Consider the following 26,723-nt stretch of genomic DNA (forward strand, 5'->3'; position numbering starts at 1 on the left):
GTGTGATGCGGCTGATGACGTCACAAAGCAATCACCTGCCCATCGTCGCACGTGGGAATGAGAGGTGAAACATTTTTCAACTGCTGTCTTATGCAATTGGTTTACCAAACCGATAATCGGAAGAGTAACTTATTTTATTATGTTTTATTTTTATTACTTCCCATCTACGTGACTTTACCGAAAGAACCAAGAAGATGAATCCCTGCAGTCACGAAAGCTTTAAATTGAAAAGAAACTTATTAAATAAATAATTGGCTAGCCCATCTGGAGAGAGAGTACCTAAAATATGCTGCGCTCAAGGCAAAATCGGAATGTGTAAAACGTCATAAGCTGAAGCAACGCGACATTTACACGCAAGGATAGTTGCTGGCCTATTTAAAAACTTAACACAATTCTATAAAATTTAAAAACAATTGCGGAGGATGTGAATGTTTAAGATGCGTATCTTATATTATAAAAAGTAAATAATGCAACAAAATACAATTCATAAGAATAGTTTAATGTCAACTACTTACTGCAAACTATACAATAAATATACAATCTCCAACATTCAAATGGTTAGTCTCCTCACACTAAGCAAAATAAGTGTTGATAATATGTATTCCAAATCTCACTTTCGATATCCTAAGCTTCGCGAACCTGACACCGGAATTGATATGATATCTCGACCACTATGATGAACAAACGTGCCAGTACTCTGATTTTGTTTCACCTACATGACTTTACCGAAAAATCCAAAGAGTATGAATCCTTGCAGTCACGAAAACTTCAAATCTAGGAAAAAAAACGTGCCAGTATATTCCAGCTTCAGCAGTACCACACCAGTCTATTGTGGGACACACACATTTGACAACAGGGAAGAGTTTTCACCGGTAGTTACAGCCAGCATCATCAGGCAGTTGACAGGATTCTGCCCAGAAGTCGTAATAAATCAGTACATTTGTTAACGCCACAAACTTTATCCATTGGCTGTGTCGGGTGGAGGAGGGTTTACGACACAACATTCTACTTTCGCGATCAGACCCAAGCATCAATGGATATTGAATCGTAATTCTGGTAGGAAAAGCCCACCAAAGTGTGAAATCTCTCGAGCGTTCGTCCGACGCACACCGACCGCATCACCGGCGATGCCGAAACCGCCACGCGTAGAAGCCAAGTACGGGTTTCCCCTCGCTACGTGCGGGTTCGGTTTGTGCGATTTTGCATACACGCGGCTAAGCTATTTCTACCCAAAATTCGCTTCGTGCGGGTCAAATTCACTCGTATGCGGCTGCGCAGTCAGATGTGGGACACAACATTGTGTGTGTAATGTGTGTATGTACTGTGTGTGTGTACTGTGTGTACTGTGTGTATGTAATGTGTGTGTACTGTGTGTACTGTGTATGTACTGTGTGTGTGTGTGTACTGTGTGTGTGTACTGTGTGTGTACTGTGTATTTACAGTGTGTGTACTGTGTGTGTACTGTACACGCTAATCGGCAGGCAGCGGTATCCTCGTGCGGTGCATTGTGGGTGATCGTGCGCTCCGTGGCTGCGCAATTTCGCTTCGTGCGCCCCCGTGTTTTTGGAATGCATCCACCACAGCAAGTGAGGGCAACCTGTAACGAAGACGTTGGCGACAATACTGACTGATCACTTTTACGGAAGCAACTTTGGACCATGTTTTGTATTTGATTAAGCTTTTTGATTTTCCGTAAGTTATAAATTAGTTTCTTCTCAAACCGGTTCATCCAACAATAACATTCGTTTCACATTGATTATTAAAAAACGTTATGCGCTAATATACCCAACACGGCCACGCACTAAAATGTACTCAATATCCGCATGCTGATGAGTGACGCGCTGAAATGGTAAAATCAAAACTTAAGCATTAAAATGAAGAGCTTATCACTTAATTCATAACGTTCACATTTTAAAAAAAAAATTTAGCTTTTGGCATAACACGTTTGACTCTAATATTTTAACAATATATGTACAAAAACTTTTATACGAATTGGCAATAATCGGCATGTAGGTTCTGATGGATGACTGTAACGCAGGCACCGGCTTGGCGAGGCCTTCCTCCAGCTGTGGACTGATCATGGATGATGATGAATCGACATTCCTGTATAACAATGAACAATAAATGGAATGAGTCACGGTGGCACCACCACAAGTCCCTTCGGCTAAAAACCCGAGTTCACATCTCCTTAGCCGTGAATCACTGTCACACATGGTGGCCCAACACAATAGCTCTGCTACCCTGAACAAACTTCGACTCTGGTGGTTTGGAAAAGTCACAAGAAGAGAGGAAACCACTTGGGAATTCAGATGACGCGCATGGAAGTGCCTGGGCAGAGGCCGAGAGGCAGGCCCAGAGAGCGGTGGCTGGAAGTGATGAAAGATACTTCAGATGTTGGCTCAGGACAGGGATGGGTGGAGAATATGGCCAAGCCCACACGAGCAGTAACAATGCCAGGAAGAAGATGGAATGGTCGAACAACAATTTTACGTGACACCGCAGGGTCTCCCTAACACAACAATGAGACCAATTCAGTTGGAGCATTTACACATCCGAGCCCAACGCCCCGGAGGGAAATGAAGGTAACTACGCTGTCGTGTCGTGCTGTGGCGATGCACCACATTCTAGGCTGTTTGATTCCGCCGTGCTGTGTACAACATCTGCTTGGAGCTATGAAGAGTGATTTTCTTCAGCTGCGGCTTGATCTTGATCTAAAAAAAAACAAATATTTGTATAAATTAAAGTATTCATGTTGATGCAATGAGTTAGAACAACAAATGATGAATGTTATGTCATCCACTTGTACATCTCTCTTGGTCTATCAACTGCTGTACGAAAGCCTCCGCAAGCATGAGGGTTTTGTTTTGTAACCATATTTCTCCCACGCCGATCGGTGCGGCAGAGTGGAAGGCGGGCAGCATGCACGTGGGAGCATGCACGTCGAGCAGGGCAATGTGTGGTTCTGCACTGCCACCTGCTGCCCACAACGTAGCCCCGCAGCAAGTTCAAGTTCATTTATTAGGTATAGCCCTGTGAGCCATTCGGCTCTTGAATCAGGTGCAACCGCAACAAACAAAAAAACAAAAACATGAACAAGAAAACATCTTAAAGTGACTATGTGCAAACAGAAAATCCAAGAAAAGACAGCAAAATATTGCAGAAAAAGCACCGTACACCAACACTGTGCAAAAATCCCAGTGGGATGCAAGTCAAACAACTACAACCACAAGACAACTTAGATTAAGGCCAAACCGAAAAACTTTTCGAAAATCACCAAGATAAAGCCATAAAAGCAATGAAACAGTGATCATAGGAAATGTGACCGAATTTTCACAATAAATGACGTAAACAACATGTATTACCAAACTCTGCAGCCATAGCTGGCTGCATGAGTCACTGCAGCCTATAGCACCTGTTTAATGGTCAGCAGCCACCCATTCAAACACTGTCCGGGCTCAAAACTTGGTTTGCTTCTGAGGTCTGACAAGATTCCAAAGCATTCCGAGCGATATGGCCGTAATAATTTGCAAAAAAATCTGTTCAAAATCAACACACAAAAGGCTTAATTGGTAAACGTTACATATATATTTTTCCACCAAACTATTTCCTCAGAAGTCATCGGGGGCAGAATAAATTTTCCATAAATAAATGTCCTTGGCTATTCATAATAAAGGTTGATAAAGAACACTGTCTCAAAAACACTGAAAAAAAAAGAATTAAGAAATCTTACCGACGTCACTCGCCAAACATTTCAATACGTGTGACTCATCCTAAAATACTTGTTTTACATTTACAAAGCTTAAGCTAATGCCAGACAGCCGAACACGTGAAGCCTCGATATCCATATTCCTTCAAGCGACGGCTGGAGGAGTCCACGTGATCGTCTTATTTGCTGGAGCAGAGGACGGTTAAAGCACCGAGACTAAAGCCGCTGACCGACGCTCCTCGCTTTCCACGCCGTTACCTGCATCCAGAGAGACCAGCTCCGCTGTGTCGATACGTCCCTCCATGTACAGCTGGATTTTGCTCATCATCCTCACCTTGGCAGGATGCGTATGCATTTCTGTAAGTAAATATAATTTTGTAAAAATCGGGTGGTTTTGTCAGGCATCACATCGCATTGGGTTTGTCCCGTCATGCTTATTTCTCCAGAGCACAGCAATTAAGGGCCACCGCCCAACACACACACATTTATTTATTTATTTTATATCACGTAGACGTTTTGCGGTTGCGCCGTGTAGCTCTCCGACGTGTTTTCAGGTCGTACTGAACGTTGTTCGGCGTGGCGTCAGACGTTTCGCTCCACGTGCTGTTCCAGGAAGTTCCCAGCGCATGCGGTGAAATTTAAAGACTTTGTGCCAAACAACCCGCGGTACAACCAGGAAACGTGTTGGAGGTGTCTCTGTTTTTTATTGCCAGTATCCACAACGATGAAAAATAAGAATAGGTTTTACTCTTTCTGGCAATAAAACAGGAGGTGGTAAGATGTTTAAACACCAAACAGATACCTTTTTTCAAGGCATCAAGTCTGCAAAGACTCTAACACTGGTGAGACTAGGCCAATCAGTTTCAAAGACAATGCATAGATTATCAGAGCATGTTTGTTTGCATGTTTTGCCACAAGTACGTGTGGTTAATGCAGACTTGATGCCTGGCGAGGATGACAGTGACGGGGTTTTTGCTCTCTGCCCCGGTCACCGACAGCCAACGCACTCCGTTTGACTTAATCGTTGGTTTTAGGATGAACCTTTTTTTTTTTTTGCTCAGAAAAGGGATGTTATTTTGAGAAGAAAATAAAAGCATTACTCGGTCCACATCTCCTGCCCCTAAGTGAAGGCTACACATTCTGGACAATCGCATCTCAACCTTAATTTTTGTTTTTACTTACCTTTAGAAATGTGCTGCGGATCGGAGGCCTCCGTTGACCCACACGCTCCAGCCTGCTCGCCGACACTCCCTGCCCCGAAACTACTTGGACCTTGCTGAGAGGTCGCCCCAGCGGCAGCCGCCGGCTTTGTAGAATCCTCGCAGGAACCGCCCTCGTCGGCGCCACCACCCGGGGGACGTTCCCGTGTGAATCTCTTCTCGGGGGCCGTGCACGAATCGGCCCCGACTACCTCCCGCTCGAAGTCCGCGAGGGCATCCCGTCCGGTGGCGGCGGCGGCGGCATCTTCCCTTGCGCAAGAGAGGGAGAGCCCGCTCAGGGCCTCGCTTGCCGCGCCAGCGCCGTGGTCTGCCCAAGGTACGCGACTGCTCACGGCTTCGGCGTCGGCACGGTCGATCGGCTCCGCCGAGCGCCGTCCGTCAGACTTGTCTCCGCCACAGGCCGCCTGGAAATCCAGCTGCATCGCAGGATCCAGAGACTCGACGGGAGCTCGGCCATATTTTGCTTCGATCAAATCAAACGTCCACGAGTTGGTGTTAGCTTTGAACGGCGCTTCGAGGCTTTGCAAAAGCAGTGAAGAAGTGGTGCCCTCGTGTGGAAACACTTCGAAGACGTCAGCTTTAGATACGCCGCCGTAGACTTTCTTTGTTCCGTCCTCGTGTCGAAGGCTCCTGGCATCGACAGGTTTGCAGCTGGCAACGTCACTTTTTGCTACAGCTGCACCGCCTGCTTTGAGGCTGCAAGGGCCTGCAGCTGGTTCTGCGCGCGGCAGCTCGGCCGAATGAACGTCGGTCATCTCTGCCGGTCTACGGCGTTGCGGTCTGTGCTGCTGAGGAGCATTTGCAAAGCTTCCTTCAAACGTGGAACCGGCAAACACGTGTTGATCATCTGTGAAGTGTCCTTTGTGAAGGATTTCGAGTCCTTCATAGACCTGAATGAAAATAGACAAAACACGAGGATTTCACCACTTTACGTTTTAACGAACTCAGTTCTGTGTTTGTAGTCGACATTTAAAACATACGTGGTGCAAGGCTCCCTTATAGTCGAGGGCCTTCTTCCAGCGGTGGCGTAAACTGGCAATGGCAGGGCTGCACCCTTACTTACCACGTGTGCATTATGTTGTGTCCACATCAGAAATGATAAAACCCATTTCCACAACTAAATAGTCGTCTCTCCAATGTATAACTACAAAGGCCTCCCTTACCAAGAGAGATGTACAAACTAAACGAGAATACTTACTTTCAAGACATAATTCGAGAAATGTGCAGTAATAATTAATAAACTGCTGCAGCAGATGATAAAAAGCTGTTCCTTTTCCATTCAACTAATAGAGGAAATAAAATATGGATCGGTGACACGTAGGAGTCAAGAGGGAATGGCGAGCTGCAGGAAAGTGATGGTGAGAAGATAATTTGAGCAAAGACCGAGAGGAAGGAAAAGGAACGGTGACGCTGGGTGGTGTCGAACAAGGATGGACGTGCCAACGGATGAAGAGGGAGCAGCGGAAGTCAGCGAGACAAAGGAGGAGAGACCTCGTGCCTCGGACCGGTCTCTGCACACAACGACAGAATGGTCCTGCCCCACCATATCTCGCCACTCTTGTGCATTTCTCCGTGTCGCCTTCTCGCCCTCTACGTTCTCAATCTCTGCTGTCTCTCTGTCACTCCTTCAGCTCGTGCTCAATCCGCGCTTTAGCTCTTTCTCTCTTCTCGCCCCCCTTCACTGGAACAAACTTCTCCCTTTTGATTTAAAGCTTTCGTGACTGCAGGGATTCATCTTCTTGGTTCTTTCGGTAAAGTCACGTATTTTTATTATTTCATTATTTCCCTTCTACGTGACTTTACCGAAAGAACCAAGGAAATGAAACTTCTCCCTCCACATCCAGCGGTCACCTACGCTCACTAGTTTCCGCTCTTCACTCAAACCTCAATTATTTTCCCGAGCTCACCCCACGACCCCCTTAATCTCCCCCCCGTAACCACCACCGTTACTGTTCCCTCGTGATATAGCGATCACTCATTCCCCGTTCAATCATTCCATTCATCATCATTTACTCTCATCAATTTCACTTTCACCAAATTCACGCATCGCAGATTCGCACTATTGCTTCCTCTCATCTATTCCATTCACCTCATCTCCACCATTACATTCATATGCAGTACCGTTGTTTATTCTTTGTAAAGTGCCTTGGTTAAGGCGCTATATACATTCTGTTGAATACGTGATTATGTAGTATTCTAATGAAGTGCAAAGCAAAAAAAACAACAACGCACAGCAGATGCCACCGATGTTGTCGCCGTTGTTACCTCTCTTATGTGAGGCCGCGACTTGCGTGTCCCGATGCACCGCAGGGCGAGCGCGAGCAGGGCGGACGACACGGACGATGGCCAGGCACCCGCAGTCTTGTCTACAAGCTGCTCTGGCGGCAGCGAGGGATCGCTGTCCAGGACCAAGTCCTTCTGCGCTCCAAAAACAAACGGCGTTCAATAAATACCATCACAGACAAAGATCCCCCGTATAACATTAACAGTGTGTTGGGGCAAGTGCTGTTAGCGAATAGCACCGATGAAGGCCGGCACTGTGGCACACGATGGGGCGGGTGGCCAGCACCACGCCCGGCCACTTTTGTCTCCCCAGTGGCGAAGTTTACACATCGCACCAGGTACTCATTTGAGGCTGAATTGATCTGGGGGAAGCCCCGGACCGGTTCAAATATTTGCCACCGATATTGGTCGTGAGCAGGAATTGAACTCGGCTCGCTGGGTTCTAAGCGCAGTGCGCTAACCACTGCGCCACCGCTCCCCACACACACACACAGGGTGGGTGATACAAGCAAGTCGAGTTCATTAAACAAACAGACGGTTTGGTATCATCCGTACTGCGTTCAACCACCACACACCGCAGGTCACAACACCTGTTGGATTCTTTCCTTGCACTGCTCCACTTTGGAGTTCCATCCCAAGTTGCAATAACAGGCTTTGCTTAATTCAAGAAAAGTGTAAACTTTTATCTAACACAACCGCGATCGCGATGGTGATGTTGTGTTTTGCTGCCACTTAACATTTCGGGTCTTTGGGGGCCTGTGTTCAGCAACTGTGCTTAGAGAAAAGGGCTTCGCACCGATGGGAAATCAATAAATCACGGCCCTCTATTAACTCACCATAGGATTAAGGCCTCCCCAGGCCAGTGCGAGTGAATTGTGTTTGTCCGATTGCTCAAAATATAATTCACAAAGGAGATGGAAACTGTCGAGGAGGGAAAGGTTTACCAGTAATCGGGGCTTCCGGCTGCCATCGTAGGCCTTGAGTCCACTCAGAAGCTCGAGCAGCACCTTGGGATTGGGAGGAACAAGAGGAGCGTGCGTTGTGAGCGACAGACATTGCCGCTTTGTTAAGGACAGCCAAGATGCCGCGACCATGCTCGGCAGTGGCAACATACAACACCGCTGGATCAAGGCCTCCCCAACTGGCCTGTCAGCCGAGGGGGTTGTTTGATCATACTTCACCATGCTGGTCTGTGCTCGTCGGCGAATGTGGAGCTAGGACCGGCTCAGATTTCACCTGCCACTGATGTTACACGTGGCCTGGAATCAAACTCGTGTGCACAAGGTTGATAGTGCAGTGGCCTGACTGCTGTACAAGTGCTCCACCCTCTCAGACATTGCAAACCTGCACCTATTCTTGCAACCGATATGCTTCATTTTCATTTTGTATTTATTTTATACGCTTTACGCCGTCTAGTTTGTCCCAGGCTTTCGTTGAAAATCAGACCGTAGGTCTCAAATAGCCTCTCAGCTGTGGGGATCTGTGAGTGTTATCCCCGCTTAGGCATGGGTTGTCTCTTGGTTATCTCCAGGTTATCTCTGGGTACTCAAGTTTTTGTCCCCCACAAACAAAACAATTATTTTAATGGGATTCACCTATGACCCTATTGCAGAAGCCTCCTGGGAAAAAAAACCTGATACTCTCTTTAAACTATTTTTATTGTACCAGGTAAGGCCCACTGAGCCAGAGAAGTGACCTGGCCACAAATGACAGCACAACGAGAGGTGGCTTATCATGTGGACATTTGACAGCAGCCAAATACTCTAAACGCACTTTTCTAAATGTGGAGGGAAAAACAAGAGATCCCGAACAAAAGTCCACGCGACCGCGGGGACAGAGACACGCAAACTCCAAATATACAACTTCCTGCATACCAAGCGAGATAGTTAACATCTCCTAGCCACCGCGGCGCAGTGAAGCTTCCCCAAATAAACAGGCGGGGACATCGTCCCTAAAAAGCACGCGCGACTCACAATGCCGCAGCTGTAAACGTCCAGGCTGGCGGAGAGCTGCCCATCCTTCAAGAACTCGTCAGGGAGGTACGCCAGCTGGCTGCCGAGCAGGCTCGTGCGCATCGTGACGGTGACGCTGTGGTCGCGAGCGAGCCCGAGGGACGGGCGCAGGCTCGCGAACCCAAAGCCCCCCAGCTTCGGCTCAAAGCCCTCGGTCAGCAGCACCTTCGAGCTGTGCGGTGCGGGGGGCGGTGGGGGGCAGTTTGTTCGTCAGCAGCACAAACGAACATCAACAAAACAAATCCACGCTGGAGTTGTGGCGCTCGCACGATGCCGCAGTCGCGAGAGGGCGGCAGTGAGGCGCGATGGCAACACTCGTGCCACACGGCAAGAAATATCTGGGTTCGACTCCTGACTCGGGTGCCTTTTGTATGTGCGCCCCCTGTTCTGTCATGGTTCCATCTGGGTTTCTCCGCTTCCTTCCCACGGTTAGAATAATATAAAATGGTGGCTAAACATCCCACCAATGTATAGACCTTCCCAAAACAGTCAAAGGACTGGTCGAAGCTTTCCTCGTAAAAAAAAATCATAAAACAAAAACAGAGGTCTGTGTTCACATTATAGATTAAATTTCACCGTTGCTGACATTGTTAATGTTACTTTAACGTAGACTAAAGAAACTATCACTTGCATATCAGAACAAGTAACAATATCATATACACACAAACAGAATATACGGCAGTATTTTTTTTTTTTGAAATAAGCGATTGAATGGAATGTTCTCATCTACAGCCGTTTGTCGATAGAATTCTGCGCGAGGCCCTCCCCACGCGGGTGCATTGTCACGTGTTTGGCAAGTCGGTGACCACAACACCGGCACGCAACCGCCTCCTCTCCCTGCTCTTTTTGTTGTTCGAACAACACCACAGGGGGGGAGCGTCGGCGTCTGCCGCGGCGTTAATGAACCAGGGGCGGCCGCGAGTGGGAAAGCGCCGCCGTGCGGCCGTGCCCACGTAAGCCCGCCAACCCCCGTTTGGTGCCTCCTCCCTCCACACGTGCAGCTCTGTGGTCCGCGGCGCCGCGACACGCGACGTGCGGGCGAGCGGCCGGGTGTGGGGAGGCCGACCTGCGGACGTTCCCGTGGACGACGGGGGCCGCCTGCGACGTGTGCATGAAGAGGACGGCGCGCGCCAGGCCCGCGGCGATGGCGACGCGCCGTCGCCACGGCAGCGGCGCCGTGCCGCCCTGCGGGAAACAACGACCAAACGTCGACGGAAGGCCTCGGGTCCATTCGTACTTTCGGGGAGACGTTGAAGATTTTGCGAGGCAAGTTGCGCTCGGGCAGATTTATTTTGAGAATGGTTATCCGGCGTGCATGAGCTGAGACGTTAACTTGGCAACGTAGATAGGTATGAGGTTTTATAGTAGCTTGAACACGTGACCTGAGTAACCAAAGCTTTTTAGCAGGTAGATTTTTTGCAAACAATAGTTTCGTTCGTAAATGATTTTTGCGTTCGGTCACGACAATTTGACCAAATTTGTGTCGTTAATACCTCCCCCACCACCCGATACAGCAAAACAAATGAAATCGTCACGTGTGCAAGCGTTTCACGCACCAATTATCACGGTTTCAGCTCGCACACGAGTGGGTTGACATAACAATCCTCACCGCCAAATTTAGCAAATAGATTCGACGTTTCTATTCGCACTGCGTCATTAAACATCAAAATAAATTAAACTTAAAAAAACATAAAATCTTACACATGTGCGGTTGGATCAATGTGCAATGAGCCTAAGGACTGATATTAATCGATGTATAGGGAAATCATCCACCACTAATTAACATGGTACGTGGAATGCTGGGCAGGGTTGTAGCCACACTAAATACAGGGTGTCCATCAAGCTATCATCCATTATTAAGGCATCATCACGAGCCAACATTGTGGCCACTTGGTTGAATATTGGGGTTATGATGCGAGAAATGAAGCAATTAAAAAAAACTAAATATCTTGAGTGATCTTCAACAACACATGAGAGAAACATCGTAAATTGTGACGCGAGATATTTGGTGAACGCTTGGCTCTCTCAAATGTGAATGCGACGCTGTCGCCAACAACGCAATAGCAAACATGCGGAGGTCTGGTGATGACACCCGTAAGGTAACATTTTCAAACTACCAAGTGTGCGTGGGGTTTTACATGTCAATCGACCGCGCGCAAACTGCCGGTCCCAATTATAAACCGAGAACAATGGATGACACCTATGTGGACGACGCCCCGCTGGGTGAAATTGCCACGTGGGGAAGGGGGGGGGCTTTGCGCACGTACACGATACTGAGCGTGCAAGCGTGCGATTGCGGAGGCCGCGTGAGCATGCACGTGCGACGTTCGCTGCGAAGAGCGTGCGCCTACACGGGGCTCGCACAGCGCTGTTCATCGTTACGCAGCCCGCAGCAGATGATTCGCAAAGCGCCTTACCCACAAGCGTCAGGACCTCCTCTAGCCTGTAAATATTTTCACAGCACAAAAAAATAAGTTCAGGGGGCTCACTCTATACTGCGCATGTCGCCACAAAATACACGTTGATCATTCCAAGCTTGCAACGTAGTGTCGCGCAGTATCCGCCCCACTCCTCGGAGAGACGGAACAACTCGAGGGCAAGTGGAGGAACCACAGACAATAAGGAAAGCAGCAACCAGCCGGTGTGTTAGCGCCAATAATTGCCCAAGCTCTGCGGTCCTCTATATACTAAAATGTTTACGGCCAATTAATGAGTGTTGAAAACGTGTGAGGAAACCATAGCGCCTGCCTTGCAACTCCGGAGGGCTTCAACAATGGCTCACCTATACTACCCCCAACTTGAGACTTCATGTCAGAGTCGAGGTGAGACAATTGTCTAATTTAAACCCACATCCCACGATGGAAACATCTGTCACGTGGCTGCTGAAATATAAATGACAAAATCAGTTACCCGGCTTGCCCTTCGGATTCCACATTCTACAACAGCCTGACAAACCGAACATTTAACTTGGCAAAGCACCTTTTTCCGACACGTGTGGCCATCGTAGAAGAGAAGGCCCAAATACCGGCACCGCTACCACCTTCACCTTCAGTGGGGTTTGTGAACAGAAATCACGAAAGGCCACAACGCATGTTACGTTCGGCAATGAAAACTACGGGCATGGATCTGTAGCCTGACTCACCGCACACTGGAGCCGGTCAGACAGGGATCCGTTTGCCGCCAGCTCGTAGATTAGGCAGCACTGCTCACCCTTCTGGCTGTAGCCGGCCAACACGATGATATTTGGGTGTTTCAACCTGCAGCCACACGGGGAACAAATTCATTTGTGAATCAATGCCGTGGCGTCTCAGAGCCCTTTGCGCACAATAAGCGACTTGCATCCCATGGCAAGCATCTATCCCTGTGGGCACAAGGTGACCTCGTACCTGGCCTGCAATCAGGAATTAATCTGCCAGTAGGGGGGGGGCAAAAAATGCTGTGTGTCATCCAAATTATGCAATGTGGTAATTTTTTGAATTTGGAACAAAGACACCGGCACACAATCGCCCACTCGTTTTCCAATGACGTCAGAGGGGATTTCCTTTAACGCCTGTTGTGGAGCAGATGGCGCTTAGTATTCTGTGATTATTACAAATATATGATAACCAGGGCGGCCGCTGGGGATCTAACCGTGAACCTCTGCCAACCATTCATTCATTCAATTTATTATTTGAGTAAGAACTCGCCCCCACTAAAGAGGGCATGGCAATACTTTACAGTATAAATTAAACGAAGGTAGTCCCTACCTATAAAATCAATCTGAGTGCCGGCGAATGCACGAACCACTGGGCCATACCACCGGCCGCAGCGGCACGAGCAAAGCAAGAAGTTGCAGGGATTGCACCTTGAGCTCTTTCAGCTGCTAAATGAGGGATTTTCAGTGACGGAGACGTATTTTGCACGCCCGCCGTTTCAGAGCGCAGGCCTCGAGAAGCGGAGGTATGGGGGCGGTATCTTCCCCACCCCCGGTTTGAGGTGTTGGGATGAGAGCACAAAAGAATGCTCTCAAGATGAAGGTGTCATCGTGGTCGAAGGCGTTGCTGCCACCACACCTCGCCAACCCCCTCTACCCTCCTCCGTCAGATCCCATGGTTGTTACACCATAGACACGTGACCCCCCCCCCACCCCCATCTGGTTAAACTGTCTGAAAAAATTAAGCTTTATTCTAAATACATTTCTGCTGAATCTCTCATGTCATTGTGTCGTGGTACATGCTTTGATAGTCGACATGATATTGTTGACATTTGTTTTTGCAAACTTACTGGGAAAGGTTTCTGGCTTCTGACTCAACAACTTTCCAAACGGCCTCCTCTTTAAATCCACCCGTCTGCGACAGACAACAACACAATCCCTCAGCACGCAACGCACATTTCTTTTTACGAACGCATCGTGTTTAAAGCCATCGGAACAAAAGAAATACACTCGAACTGTACGCATTTTAGTAATACAAACACGGTGTTAAGTAAAACATTGTCCATCAAAATTTCACTGGCCAAGTAAGGGGCAGTGGAATGCACGCCCAGTCCAAACAATCTTCACGCAGAACACGACATGGGGTAGACCTTCATGCAGCAGTGGATTTATAAACGGCTGCAAATCGTTTCTTTTTATATATTACAATTATTAAGTAATACAAACGACACATTTTTGGGGGAAAATGTAATTTTACAGTCTTAGCATCATATGTAGCGATGTACAATGACAGATCACCTGTATAGCCTAAAAAGATGGGTGGGGAAAGTACTGTTAGTGAGCACCTATAAGGGCCGGCACGGCACCCGAGGGGGTAGGTGGCCAGCACCACGCCCGGCCACCTCAATCCCCCGAGTGGCGATGTTTACACACCGCACCAGATACCCATTGAAGGCCGAGTCGACCGAGGGGAGACCCAAGATCGGTTCAGATAATTTTCACGAGTATTGGCCGTGAGCAGGAATCGAACTCTGGTGGCCAGGGTTCGGAATGCAGCGCGCTTAACCATTACGATGCCGCCGCCCATACACGCGTACGCACGTCGATGTACGTGCATTAAAAATCCACTTGTTAGAAAGAGCACGAAGATGCACTCGCATCGCAGGTCAAGGCGAGGCCAACGAGCTTGTGCACCACGACACCCCACCTGCGCCGTGTTTGCATTCAAAGAAAGCAGAGACGCTGCGTGAACACGGCTGGCGGTACCCTCCTACAGTTCCCGTAGCACCTGTCTCAGCAGCTTGGCAGCGTAGTCGGTTCGGCAGATGCAGGCCCCGTACACGGTGCCCAGACTGCCCTCGCCTAGCTTGCGGCCTTCGCTGAAGTTCTGAGTGCCAGAGCAGACCAGGTCGTGCGAAAACCGTAGCCGGGATTCTGGCTCTGCCTGTAGAGACGCTGGACACGATGGGACGCTGTTAGTGACACCGGACACTAACGTATATATATATTTAGCTTTTACATAGCAGCGTTGTTAATGCTATTGTATCTCATATAGTATCAGTGAATGTTTTGTATGCATGTTCAACACAAGTAATTGTGGTTAATGTAGACTCGGTTCCTCGCAAAAGGTTTCTACTTGGTGTTTGAACATCTTACCACCTCCTGTTTTATTGGCAGAAAGGGTAACACCTATTTTTATTATTATTATTATTCTTTTATACTGGCAAAAAAAGGTCCCATGATATAGCTGCTCACCCCGAGCTACAAATGCTCTGATGGTGGCATTGTCTTTGTACTGCTCGCCTTTGTGAGTTGTTCTCTGGTCTGACACGAGTGAAACTAGGACTTAAAGAAGGCTGTCGCTGGTGTAGGCCAATCAGTTTCAAAGACAATGCCGATAGAATCAGAACATGTTTTGATTGCATGTTCACCACAAGTAATTGTGGTTAATGCAGACTTGGTTCCTTGTAAAAGGGATCGATTTGGTGTTTGAACATCTTAGCACCTCCTGTTTTTATTTCCAGAAAAGGTAAAACCAAATCTTATGTTTCAATCTTTGAGACTGCCAGAAAAGGTCTCATGCACGATGCATCTCACAACGCTGCGCAATCGGCAACGCACGCAAGGCGTGTTCCACGTGGAGACGTGTTCATTCAACTATTGAGTGTCTATGCACGTGGGGAGGAAGCTGGAGCACCTGGAGAAAACCCACGCGTGCAAGGGGTAAACACTCTATTCCGTACACATGGGACGGATGGTGATTAGTCCACGCTTGCTGTACCGCTTTTTCCTGGCAAGCGAGTACATTTATTTAGCTATCACATAGGCTTTTGTGACCAATATCATAGATCTCGATCTAACCCAAAAAAACCTGTATTATGGACGTTTATTTATTGTTGGAATGTGGCGTGCGTCAGAAAACTGTGGAATGCACGCATCGCTGAATTTTGGCTTCAAAATGTAGTTGATGACACTTGTTGGGATTGTATTCCATGAAAACAACACCGCGTACATTACTGGAGTTGAGGCATAATGTTGTCAGAAGGGCGATTGTCTGCAGAGGGTGGTGATGGAGGGAACACTGGAGATGGAGCTAGGGGGATGAGGAAGAGCAGAATCGCTCTGAACATCACGCATCAAACACGGGACAGGATGGAAGCTCTCTCAGTTGAACGACGGAGTGGTGGACAGAGAGAGACGTGGAGAGAGCGAGGTAACGGTCGGGCCCCAGTAGGCCCAAAGGCCAAGGAGGCATGGACGAGAAATGCGAATGATGTCAGTTGAGTAGTGCGAGGAAATTTCTCTGCCATAATTGTGCCGCACAAGGAACACCATAGACACTTACCGGAAAATTTTGAGGAGGGAGGTTGAGAAAGATTGTTGATGGTCCCCTTCTCTTTTGGATTCCCCTGGGGGAATGAACATTCAAAAACATTAATACGCTGAAAAAAAATGTACCCTCTCGCAGAGAAATTACAACCGCGGGCGGCCGCTCTCCGGATCACGGTGACGGCATGTAAAGAACACGCGCAGGTTAGCTCGACGCCGAATGAACGTCGACTCTGAGTGTACACTCATCTGTTGCATCCGCGGAAGCGAAGACACGGTGCACTTCCTGTATCGTTACGAACCAGTGCTGCTGAAACTCAAGCCTCACGACCGCACGGGTGCAGCTTCCACAATTACAGCCCATAAGGTGCACGCGACACGCACATGCTTAATTTAAGTATGCATGGAAAAGATCACCAAATTATTACCGCTGTAACAATTTTACTATCATGGATTCAAATCATTGTCACGATGATGCACTTAGATGAATGGGAGAGCCGCACGTAGCCAACCGTGCCCATCGGAGGTGCGGGAGACAGACGGCCAGTGCAGGAAAACCATTCAACCTGTGAACGCTGACCTGGGGCGCAACGGACAGAGGCGATGGTGTTGCCGACGTATGATCTGCACACTTGATGGGGTCGCTTGGCTGGAGCAGATGCTGCTTGTAGCAGTTTAGGGAACAGAAACTGTGGCTGGGTGGATGTGGGGGAAGTAACAGGACTCCAGGTTTATCCATCTCAACACCTCGATCTGAGCGGAGACACAAAAGGGAAAAGGAGACAAATTATCATGGCGGTGACGGTGGACAGGTGGCAGCGTGTTTGCCATTTAAACTAAACTAAACCATTTTTTATTTTACCAGGTAAGGCCCACTGAGCTGTATAGCTCTTTTTCAGAAGCGACCTGGCCACAAATGATAGCTCAACCAAGTCGCTCACGTGGAATTTTATAGCCAGCCAAATGCTCCGAACACGTGTTGTTCATTATTGTAAACGTGGAGGGAAAACCAGAGGACCCGGAGAAAAATCCACACAACAACGGGCAGAGAGACATGCAAACTCCAAATATACAGCAGGCACCAGGGTCGGGATCGAACCCACGACCCTCCTGTCTACCAGGCGAGGTAGTTAACATCTCCTAGCCACCGTGGCACCCCCAACGTTGCACAGCATCGCAGTTCGAGGACAGCGGCCAACCTGGTTAATACTGCGGGTGCACCAACTGTCAACACGCGCCGTCCGCTCCATAGACGGCATGTCTGCAGTAGGTGCTGCGATGTTATTCGAAAAAAACTAGGCCGTGTGTACCCGCGCCACGGTCCAAATGATATAAATCATTCGCAAATGACCTAATTGGGGAGATAAAGAAAACCCACATAACAACATCGCCCCCGGCACGACACCACCTATGCTGACGTTTGATCGATGTAGCCTAAAGTTTATTCTGGTTTTATTATACATGCTTAACATTCCCTTAAAATTGAAAAGCCAAATATGCCTGGTTACACAAGTGACATTGCTATTGTTGTTCAGGAAAATACAAGTATCATTCCAAAGTAGTTTCAGATCATTATATGAAGTAGCATTTCAACAACACTTTTAATGCCGAATATATATCAGAAATGACACATCGGTAATGAAGACAACAGCACCCCCATGTTGCTGTTGGCTGATTCCATTATCCACCTATCTTCCTCATCTCAAAACGTGCGAATAAGCGTACACACATGTGGAAAATCGGTCGAATTTGCTGCCAATTATTGTTACACATCTCAGCGGTAGGCAATCGATTCAGGTGCGAATATATTATGGAGAGGCTAATAGGAGGGGGCAGATAAGAGCTGTGTTTTAACTGCATCTGTGCACACTGGATACTGAATTAGGATCTGGTCGTGATCACTCAGTCATCCAGTTGCGATGTACATCCCTTTGCCAATCGACAATTTGTGGATAAAAGCTTCCCCATGCCATGTCGACTGTGCGGGTTATGTAACGCCGCACAACAACACTGCAGACAGTGCACGTGGGTGAAGAAGGCACTGGTTCAAATATCACCGTTCAAGTGATGTTAGTCACGGCCAGGGATCAAAATCAGGCGGCCGTGTTTACAGTGTAGTGAGCTAAGCACCGCTGTGATCGCTCCCTCTGTTAACCCTCAATGGGTTGGCAGGTTACAACAGGTTCACCCAAATGAAAAGGGTTGTTCACACACCGATGGCAAATGTTCACTCTTCCACTTCATGTGCAAGTTCATCTGAAACGAAGCCCATTTACATTATATGCAATTACAGTTAACGTGCTGACTTGACAATATATGTGCAATGCTTCATCATGTGAACGCATGTATATTATTACATACAGCATCTTGAGGTGTGTTTGCACTTACAGTATATGCTCCATATATCCAAACTGCATTGTAATTGTATATTGCACTGCTGATTGCTATCTGATTTTGCACGATTTTGGAGAGTAAAAAAAAAGATTACGTCTCATGCTATTAAATTGGCCACCTGAACATTCACCAATGTTCCTGGCTCTGTAAAAGCGCTGATGAATAAAACTTGCATATTTCAAAAGTGGAGATATTAATGGGTGAGACCATTATCACCGAATACCAGTGCCCTATTAATAATCACCATTAGAATAATTACGTGCTTATGACTAGAGGGACACAACACTTGAACGTGTGATATTATGTTTAAATATATTATGACATATTGCTGATCCTCTGACCAAATTAACAGAAATGTGTCCAACCTTAACAGATCTGGCAAGCTAAGCAGAATTGAGGCCTGGATAGTGCCGGAGTGGGTAACCATCATGTACACAAACAGGTTGTCATGGGGGAGCACCGGGTTGCATTGTGGGCCATGTGGTGGACAGCAATGTTCGAACAAAAATCCCCCATTGTATTACACTTATACGTTTCCGTGACTGTGCACCACGTCTTCGCCAACCCCGCACCGACCGGCGTGGCTAAAGCATGGTGACGTCACCCCCACACGAGCAGCACATTGCAAGGGGGCGAGGCCCTCAATCCAGCAGTGGGTGTGAGGCGGTGATGAACGCGGAAAGCAAAAGGACACCTGGTGTGGGCGGCACGGCTTCTCGCGCCAAGTCTGGCGAAGCCGGTATGGAGTGGTGGTGGTGGTCAGGAGGAGGGGGAGGAGGAGAGGCACCAGGGAAGCTGCGCCGTGGATGTGCACTGGGGGAGCCGGTCACTGCAAGCAAACGCAGCCGCAACAAAAGAAAACAGGCGCTAAGCAAAATTTGGCTTCTAAGGATTGTTCTTCGTGTTACCGGTGAGCCGAAAGAAAAAATTAAGTGTCGCGCTAATAAACACTTGCACGCATGACATAATGCACGCATGACATATTGCATTTGTTTGGCTGTGTTGGGTAAGGGGCCCTTATCGACGCCCACTCATTCACGTGGCCCCACCGAAACTCACAACTGGGGTGTGTCCTTTACACGTCAAATCACTGTGAGGTTGGTGACAATTGTCATTTTCATTAATGGCCTAAATATGCCATTATCTCCTGATGCTCGACACAACAGGTGGGACAAGTTTATCGGGATGGAGGGGGGTGAAAAAGATTGAGTGGAAGTTATATATCATAATGGAGGTGTATTACTAATCTGTTTGTTTATTGAATTCAATGTAATATGACAGTTGCAACACATAAACATATGCATAATTACACACACACATACTAAGGATGTTATCGATTACCCAGTGAATTTTAAACATCTGCAAACCATCCTTAGATATGAACATTTGGAAGATGTGGCAATTTTTTATTCTTGAGAATGGCGTCACCTACATCACGTCACTACTTCTGTGTTTTTCCTACCAAAAGTGTCGTCACGTGGCATTGGGCAACGTCACTGTTGTGAACATGAGGCTACCTTCTGCACGTGTTAAATATATTCATTAATTACAGTAGACTCTCGTTCATCCACGCTAATGACGGGGAGGATGGCCGCAGATATTTCATAATCACGGAAAATCCACAAATATTTCCATTTTCCACAGATCTCTATGCCAAACAATACAAATATACTTACAAATCATGTTAACGTTAAGAAAATTGAGTTTGTTAATGAATAACTGAGGATTTCGATTGTTACTCTTTCGATTTAGAATGAATACGAACGATGGGCCGATTGATGTGCTTGCTCAGTGATGATGACACTTTCCTGCACCTGCCCACCAGAAGACTCGGCCTACAAAGTGGACAGCAGCAGAGCTACGCCAATCAACATCAATCAAACTCCGCCCACTGTTGTAAAGATATGCAACTCCTGTATTGCAGAGGCGATCACCTGGATTTCAGATTAACCGGAACACATTGTTTCAATTTAAGCACGTGACTTGTGTGAACATTTCCGAAAATAACAATGTGCAACTGTTTTTAGATTAATAATTTGGGCTAAAGGGAACATCCACGAGTTATTAATTTACTTAAAAATATAAGGTGCGTGGTTCCTCTGCAAATCGGATAAGCCGCACGCATATAATCGAGTCTATTGTACACAGAAATGGACCCTCACCAGGTTCCAAGTCTAATAGTCCAAGTCTCTCCATACACATCCACAAAACGAGAAAAGTGGCTAATTCTCCCCGTTGCCATTGCAAGGCCCAGTCAGTCCAGATGAAGGCAACTGTTAACTTCCTCGCGATTGGCACTCACTTAAGCAACCCTTGAGGAGTGATTTACTCAAAACTCAAACAGAAACCTTCTAACCATGGTGACACTTGTCTGTAATTGATATGTACACTAAATCATCGATTATTCGGCGGCTTCAGGGTGGAGAGTCGCATTATCATTATTCAAAATAGATTAGTTTTGCACATTCTTGCACGACATTATGTTCGTAGAAGTTGTTAAATCTTTTTTTTAGTGTTTAACATTGGTTTACTATGTGAAATTCGCATAAATAAACATACAAAGACAAAAATAAAGATCCTCCTTTAAAAAGTTACCGTATTTACTGTACGGTACTGACCACGCCAATCTACAAGACTCTGCACGTGGTGCTGTATATACGTGCAGCCTTTGGAGCGGTTTTTCCGGATTCGCTGGATTGGCCCGGGACCGCCCGGCAATGTGGGAAGCCGGATAATTGCGCGCCGGATAATTGATGATCGACTGTATATTAATGTGTGCAGGCTGTCGACGGGCCTTGCATACAATTACCATGGAAGCAATTGGGGGGGGTCAACGCTGGAACATTCGAGGTTCCTGCGACGTTTCGTGCTTAAGTGTCACTGGCACACAACACCCACGCGCGTGTCCCGCGGTGTCTGTGTGTGTACGTACGCTCGCGCTGCAGGTACTCGACGCAGCGATGGTTTTCGATGGCGATGAGCACCTGCAGGAGGTCGTGAACTGTGGCGTTCTTCTGGGCCCACAGCCAGAGCACCTCCTCGGCCATGCTGTGTCCTCGCCTGGAATTCTCGATTTCACGCACCTTCATTTGGTCGTCCAGAACGTGTGCCGCTGCAATATCAGCAAAGACTTGTGTCAAGACACGTTGAACCACCGCGGATAGTTTTTTGCGCGATTGTGCCGTACAGCTCTCTCAATGTGTTCAGCTCCACGTGTCTGTCGGGGAGCTACTCCAGGAACTGAATTCAGGTCCTGAAGAAGCCGCCAACATGCACAGCAAAACGTCGAACATCATGCCCGAACAAAATGCAGTACAACATGCAGACTTTGGAAAGGGCCCAAAGTTTTCACGGCTTCACTTTGTGCATTTAGATTGACAAGTTTCACAAAGGTTAGGGTTATGACGGTGCACACTTGCAAAACATTGCTTTGTAGGCAACTGTTGATGCGTTGCACAGATATGGGAACACTGAAATTGACTCGTCGCAGGCTGTGGTGGGACAGCAAATTGTTCCTCAAATATCGATGGGACCTTTTTGCCAGTATCCAAAATGATGAAAAAAGGTAGGTAAAAAGGAAGCTTTTCAATGCACACACTTTTATTTGCACTCAAATGTGGAAAATAACTTATTTTGACCCCGGAATTAATCAAATTTTACGTGCTCAATAAAAGTATGAGGCTTGCATAAGGAAAATTAAGCATGCTCTGATTCATATATGCCTTGTCTTTGCAACTGATTGGCCTACATCAGAGACAGTCTTCTTTTTGGCCTTGTCGATGTTTTTACACAAGTACGTGTGGTTGACGCAGAATTGATGGAGGGTCTTTATGCCACCAATTTGATCAGACAGTTGTGGCCTGGGGTAAAAACCATTGTCCATAATTCAAAACAAAGCATCCAAATTTGTTTTATAAACTCTTCACACACCATACACATTGACACACACCCTGCATCAATTCCATCCAAAAACTTTGGATTTGTCTCGCAGACGCAGGGATTTATACTTCAGTCCCTTGCCATTGCTTCTTGGTGGAGGTGTAGACGACATTGCTGAGAGGGTTGGCTTGCACAGAGTGCACATAAACAAGGTAAAGTCCCAAGCGACGAGTCTGCACTGACGCTCACCACGCTCACCACACTCACCACACTCACCACGCTCACCACGCTCACCACGCTCACCACACTCACCACGCTCACCACGCTCACCACGCTCACCACACTCACCACACTCACCACGTGCGCCGCTGCCAGACTGAGTCGTTGTTTTGGTTGTGCCGTCGCTCTACGTGCGTGCCGAACTTGGACCATTCGGTACGGCAATTCAGCTCATGGCGAATTAATAACACACCATATATGTGCCAAAAGCACAGCCATGCCGACTTATCCCCCATTACAAATGATCAAATACCGAAATAACGAGGTTTTACTGGAAACGTAAAGCACTGACACACCAGTAAAAACCCAATCACGATACAATATTCTTTGCAGCACACGAAATTCCCCTTCTTACCTTTCCCAATGCAATGCAGCCCTACATAACAAATAATCCTACTTTAAAGAATGTGGGGCTGAATTGATTGTAAAAAAACAGAACTGACAAAAAGCCTCTGTTCATTAAACCGACCGCAGCCATTCAGGCCAGTGTGGGAAATTCCCTACCCTGTTTGTTCAACTTTCTTCAAGCTCTTTCAAATCTTGAAGACCTACAGTGAACCCCCATGAGTAAATAAAAGGTACAAAATGTACATCTCGTCACGAGCCGACCTCACGGCATCTCCTAAAGCGTACAAAAAAAAGTCAAAGGTGGGCGTTCACAAGTTCACTTGCAAAGTTGAACTGCTACGACTGCACAAGAAGGACACAGCGGTCGATGCCGCGTCCACTCACGACCAGGAGAGAATGGCTCCACCGAGTACACGGACTTCACCGAACACTCCTCCCTACCGAGACGGGCCCCTTTGAGCCGCCCACCCCTCTCCGGAGACATCACACACACGTGCGTCTATGACGGACCAACTCTTAGCGAATTCACTGCTCTATGAAGACCTTCACCAATACCACGTTGGTCACAGTGGTTGGTTGGTTCAACATGCATACTTCACAACGCTGATCAGTGTGAGATGTTAACTACCTCGCCTGGTATACAGGAGGACGTGGGTTCGATCCCAACCCCTGTATATTTGGAGTCCGCTACCCCCGCTGCGGTTGTCTGGCTTGACCAGCCTGGATGTTAAGTTGTAGCTGTTGCGCTGCATCAGCCTTACGAAAGAAGGATGACCAATGGAATCAATGACTCAGACATTATGACTGGGTTGAAACACATTCCAATCATTGAGGCATGTTGTGCCATTAGACCACAAGTCAAAATAAACTTTTGCTCAAATAAGCATTTAGGTGGTGCTCATTTGCTGTGTTATAGCCTGAGCCAGTGGTGGAAATTCCACATTATTATGATGGGGGGGGGGAGTTTAAATAGGTCAACCACTGTTGACTTCCTGAAAGTGTCACGGATTTCATAGTCCCTAGGGGAATGATAGTCGGATTTGGACTTGCACAACTGAAGGATATGCTCCAATTTGTATACTCTCAATTCATGACAGAACGTATCCCATGTACCTTGTGTCCTGTTGTCTTATCCCATGCATCATCTTGCCCATGGACCACGTTAATCCTCCTGTAATCCGCAAATTCTCCAACAAATTGAATACTGCAATCCTAACAGCAGACTTCATGCTGTGCATGATCCCGCTGGCAACATGGAGTTTCCCTAGCATGCGGTTGACCAACTTTGTGTAGCGAGCTTTGTTATCATCGGACGGTATGAAGTGGGCATGAAGTATGTTGTGTCGTCCATGGACAACAAGGTCGTCTGCCCAGTTGGCATCATGTTCGAGTTCCTGTCAGGCTCAGGGCGCTGGTTGGCATTGTATCAACAATGGAGAAGTCTTTAGCAAGTGCTTTCAAACCACTACACAAATTACACACGTTATTGGCCACATCATATCCGACCACAAAATGAAATAACAGAAGGAAAATAAGATTAAATGTTTTTGGTTATTAATGAATGTGCTTACCCACAATATCAAGTGCCAAAAGCATGTACATCCCATTTGACCACATCACTTCTTGATGAGGGCCCTCCCCATGCCGTTGAGGCCTTGGTGAAGCGTTGACACAAGTATAGTGTAGAAATGAACTTTGCTGACCACTCCCTTGTGCTGCCCACCACTTGGCCTAGCGGTGAGTTCACCCGCTGTATGCAAGGTGATCAACCCTCAAAACATAAAGCAGGTGAACTATCCAGGCACAGCCCTTCTTAACTTCTGCTATCGGGTGACAGTGGATGCATTCCCGGTGATTTTGGCTTCAGCTCCAGTGACGTATTGATCTAAACCGAAATTAAGACCACCATTTTGGCACGGAGGGTACCCAGGTAATGGCAATCATGAACTCAATAAAGTTTGCTAAAGCTTGGAATTTGCTGTAGTAACGTAAATAAATTGGCCCGCTCCATTTATTTCCCTTAAAATGCTAAATATATATCAATCTGTGTACTGTAGTAACGCCATGACGTGGGGCAGTGGCAGCACTGCGATGGGCATGGAGAGGACGTGGGGATGGATGTCTCTGTACCATTCTATTCCACCCTGAATTGATTTGAAATGATAATTTTTGTTTTAAAGGAGGGAATTTTCTTAAATTAGTTACCTGTTTATTTTCTATTTGAACAGACTTGTACATCTTTAAATACATTTATGTGTTCTTATTTCAACAAAAATTACGGGAATGTTTAGATGGGGCATCAACTTCGATCTTATTCTTGTAACATTTTTTGTGAATTATAGTTTTACTCAGCTCAGCCATGTACCTTTGACACGAAAAAATGTATCGTGCCTCATCTATACTGTTCTGTATAATACATTAATTCGAAAGAGAAATGTGGCTTAACAAAACATTATATTATTAACAAATGTTTTTAACCAAGCCAAAAGTGCAATCTAAAAGAATCACAGATAGAATCCCACTCTGGCAATGTATCTTCTCAACGCGTTAAGACTCTGCAATGAAATTCATGCGACTCGTTTTTTTTGTCAATCGCCAGCACGGATTTGAAGTGGAAACCTTCCGATTGTAATCGAGCGAATACCACGGGTAGTACAGAAGTGGATTTAGTGAATGCGGAGTCAGAACAGTTGGAGTTGGAGTGATACCAGTGCGAGTAGACCGGTGGAGTTAATGTGGATGCAGTACAGCTGTGTCGTTGGTGGATGTGGGGCAGTGGAGCTGGCGAGTGTGGGTGGTGGTGTAAGTGGGGGTTGGTGTGAATGTGGGTGGTGAATATGGGTGGGGGGTGGTGTGAGTGGGGGGTGGTGTGAGTGGTGGGTGGTGAATATGGGTGGGGGGTGGTGTGAGTGGGGGGTGGTGTGAGTGGGGGGTGGTGTGAGTGGGGGGTGGTGTGAGTGGGGGGTGGTGTGAATGTGGGTGGTGGTGTGAGTGGGGGTTGGTGTGAGTGGTGGGTGGTGAATATGGGTGGGGGGTGGTGTGGCTGGGGGGTGGTGTGAGTGAGGGGTGGTGGTGTGAATGTGGATGGTGGTGTGAATGTGGATGGTGGTGTGAATGTGGATGGTGGTGTGAATGTGGGGGGTGGTGTGAGTGAGGGGTGGTGGTGTGAATGTGGGTGGTGGTGTGAATGTGGGTGGTGTGAGTGGGGGGTGGTGTGAATGTAGGGGGTGTGAGTGGGGTCCGGGTGGTGGAGGTTCCTCACCTAAGTGCCTCGCGCCGCTCACGGAGTCGCACGAGTCCAGGATCCGCGCCACGCCGAAGAAGACGGCGGGGGGCAGCTCGTGCACTCGCAGGCGCCACCACGCGGGCTCCGTGCCCCCCACGGGCTCCATGCCCCCTACGACTGCCACTACCACCACTCGACTACCACTACCACCACTCTACTGTTACACTGACTCTACTACTACCACTTGTCTACTGTTACACTGACTCTGCTACTGCTGCAACTACTCAGTCTACTGTCACAGTGATACTACTACTGCTGCCACTACTGCCAGAATGAATGTAGTAGTGACCAGACTGCACTAATACCACCCACTACTGGGACCAGCGCTGTACAACTACCACTGACACCACCGTAATCACCACCAACACCACCGTCAACTCACCACCAACACCACCGTCAACTCACCACCAACACCACCATAATCACCACCAACACCACCGTAATCACCACCAACACCGCCGTCAACTCACCACCAACACCACCATAATCACCACCAACACCGCCGTAATCACCACCAACACCGCCGTCCACTCGCCCTGCCGGAACACCACCACGTGGTGGTACTGCAGCTGCT

The 26,723-nt window shown here is 47.5% G+C and overlaps 1 protein-coding gene across 1 annotated transcript; it reads right to left on the bottom strand.

Moving 5' to 3' along the window:
• Positions 1 to 478: 478 nt before the first annotated feature.
• LOC144731313 (interleukin-1 receptor-associated kinase-like 2) lies at positions 479 to 26,517 on the bottom strand. The gene is made up of 15 exons (XM_078612370.1): positions 26,126 to 26,517; positions 21,290 to 21,469; positions 19,052 to 19,186; positions 16,544 to 16,716; positions 15,980 to 16,043; positions 14,423 to 14,589; positions 13,485 to 13,549; positions 12,364 to 12,478; positions 10,288 to 10,406; positions 9,183 to 9,393; positions 8,154 to 8,216; positions 7,192 to 7,344; positions 4,889 to 5,816; positions 3,965 to 4,063; positions 479 to 2,711 (listed from the first exon to the last, which is right to left on the bottom strand). Exons 1-15 carry the CDS (start codon positions 26,253 to 26,255, stop codon positions 2,671 to 2,673), a joined length of 2,643 nt encoding a protein of 880 aa, XP_078468496.1. The 5' UTR covers positions 26,256 to 26,517; the 3' UTR covers positions 479 to 2,670.
• Positions 26,518 to 26,723: the final 206 nt, after the last annotated feature.

The sequence above is a fragment of the Lampetra planeri genome, chromosome 38 (genome assembly GCF_965212315.1).
Source record: "Lampetra planeri chromosome 38, kcLamPlan1.2.h2, whole genome shotgun sequence".
In the NCBI taxonomy this organism is placed as follows: Eukaryota; Metazoa; Chordata; class Hyperoartia; order Petromyzontiformes; family Petromyzontidae; genus Lampetra; species Lampetra planeri.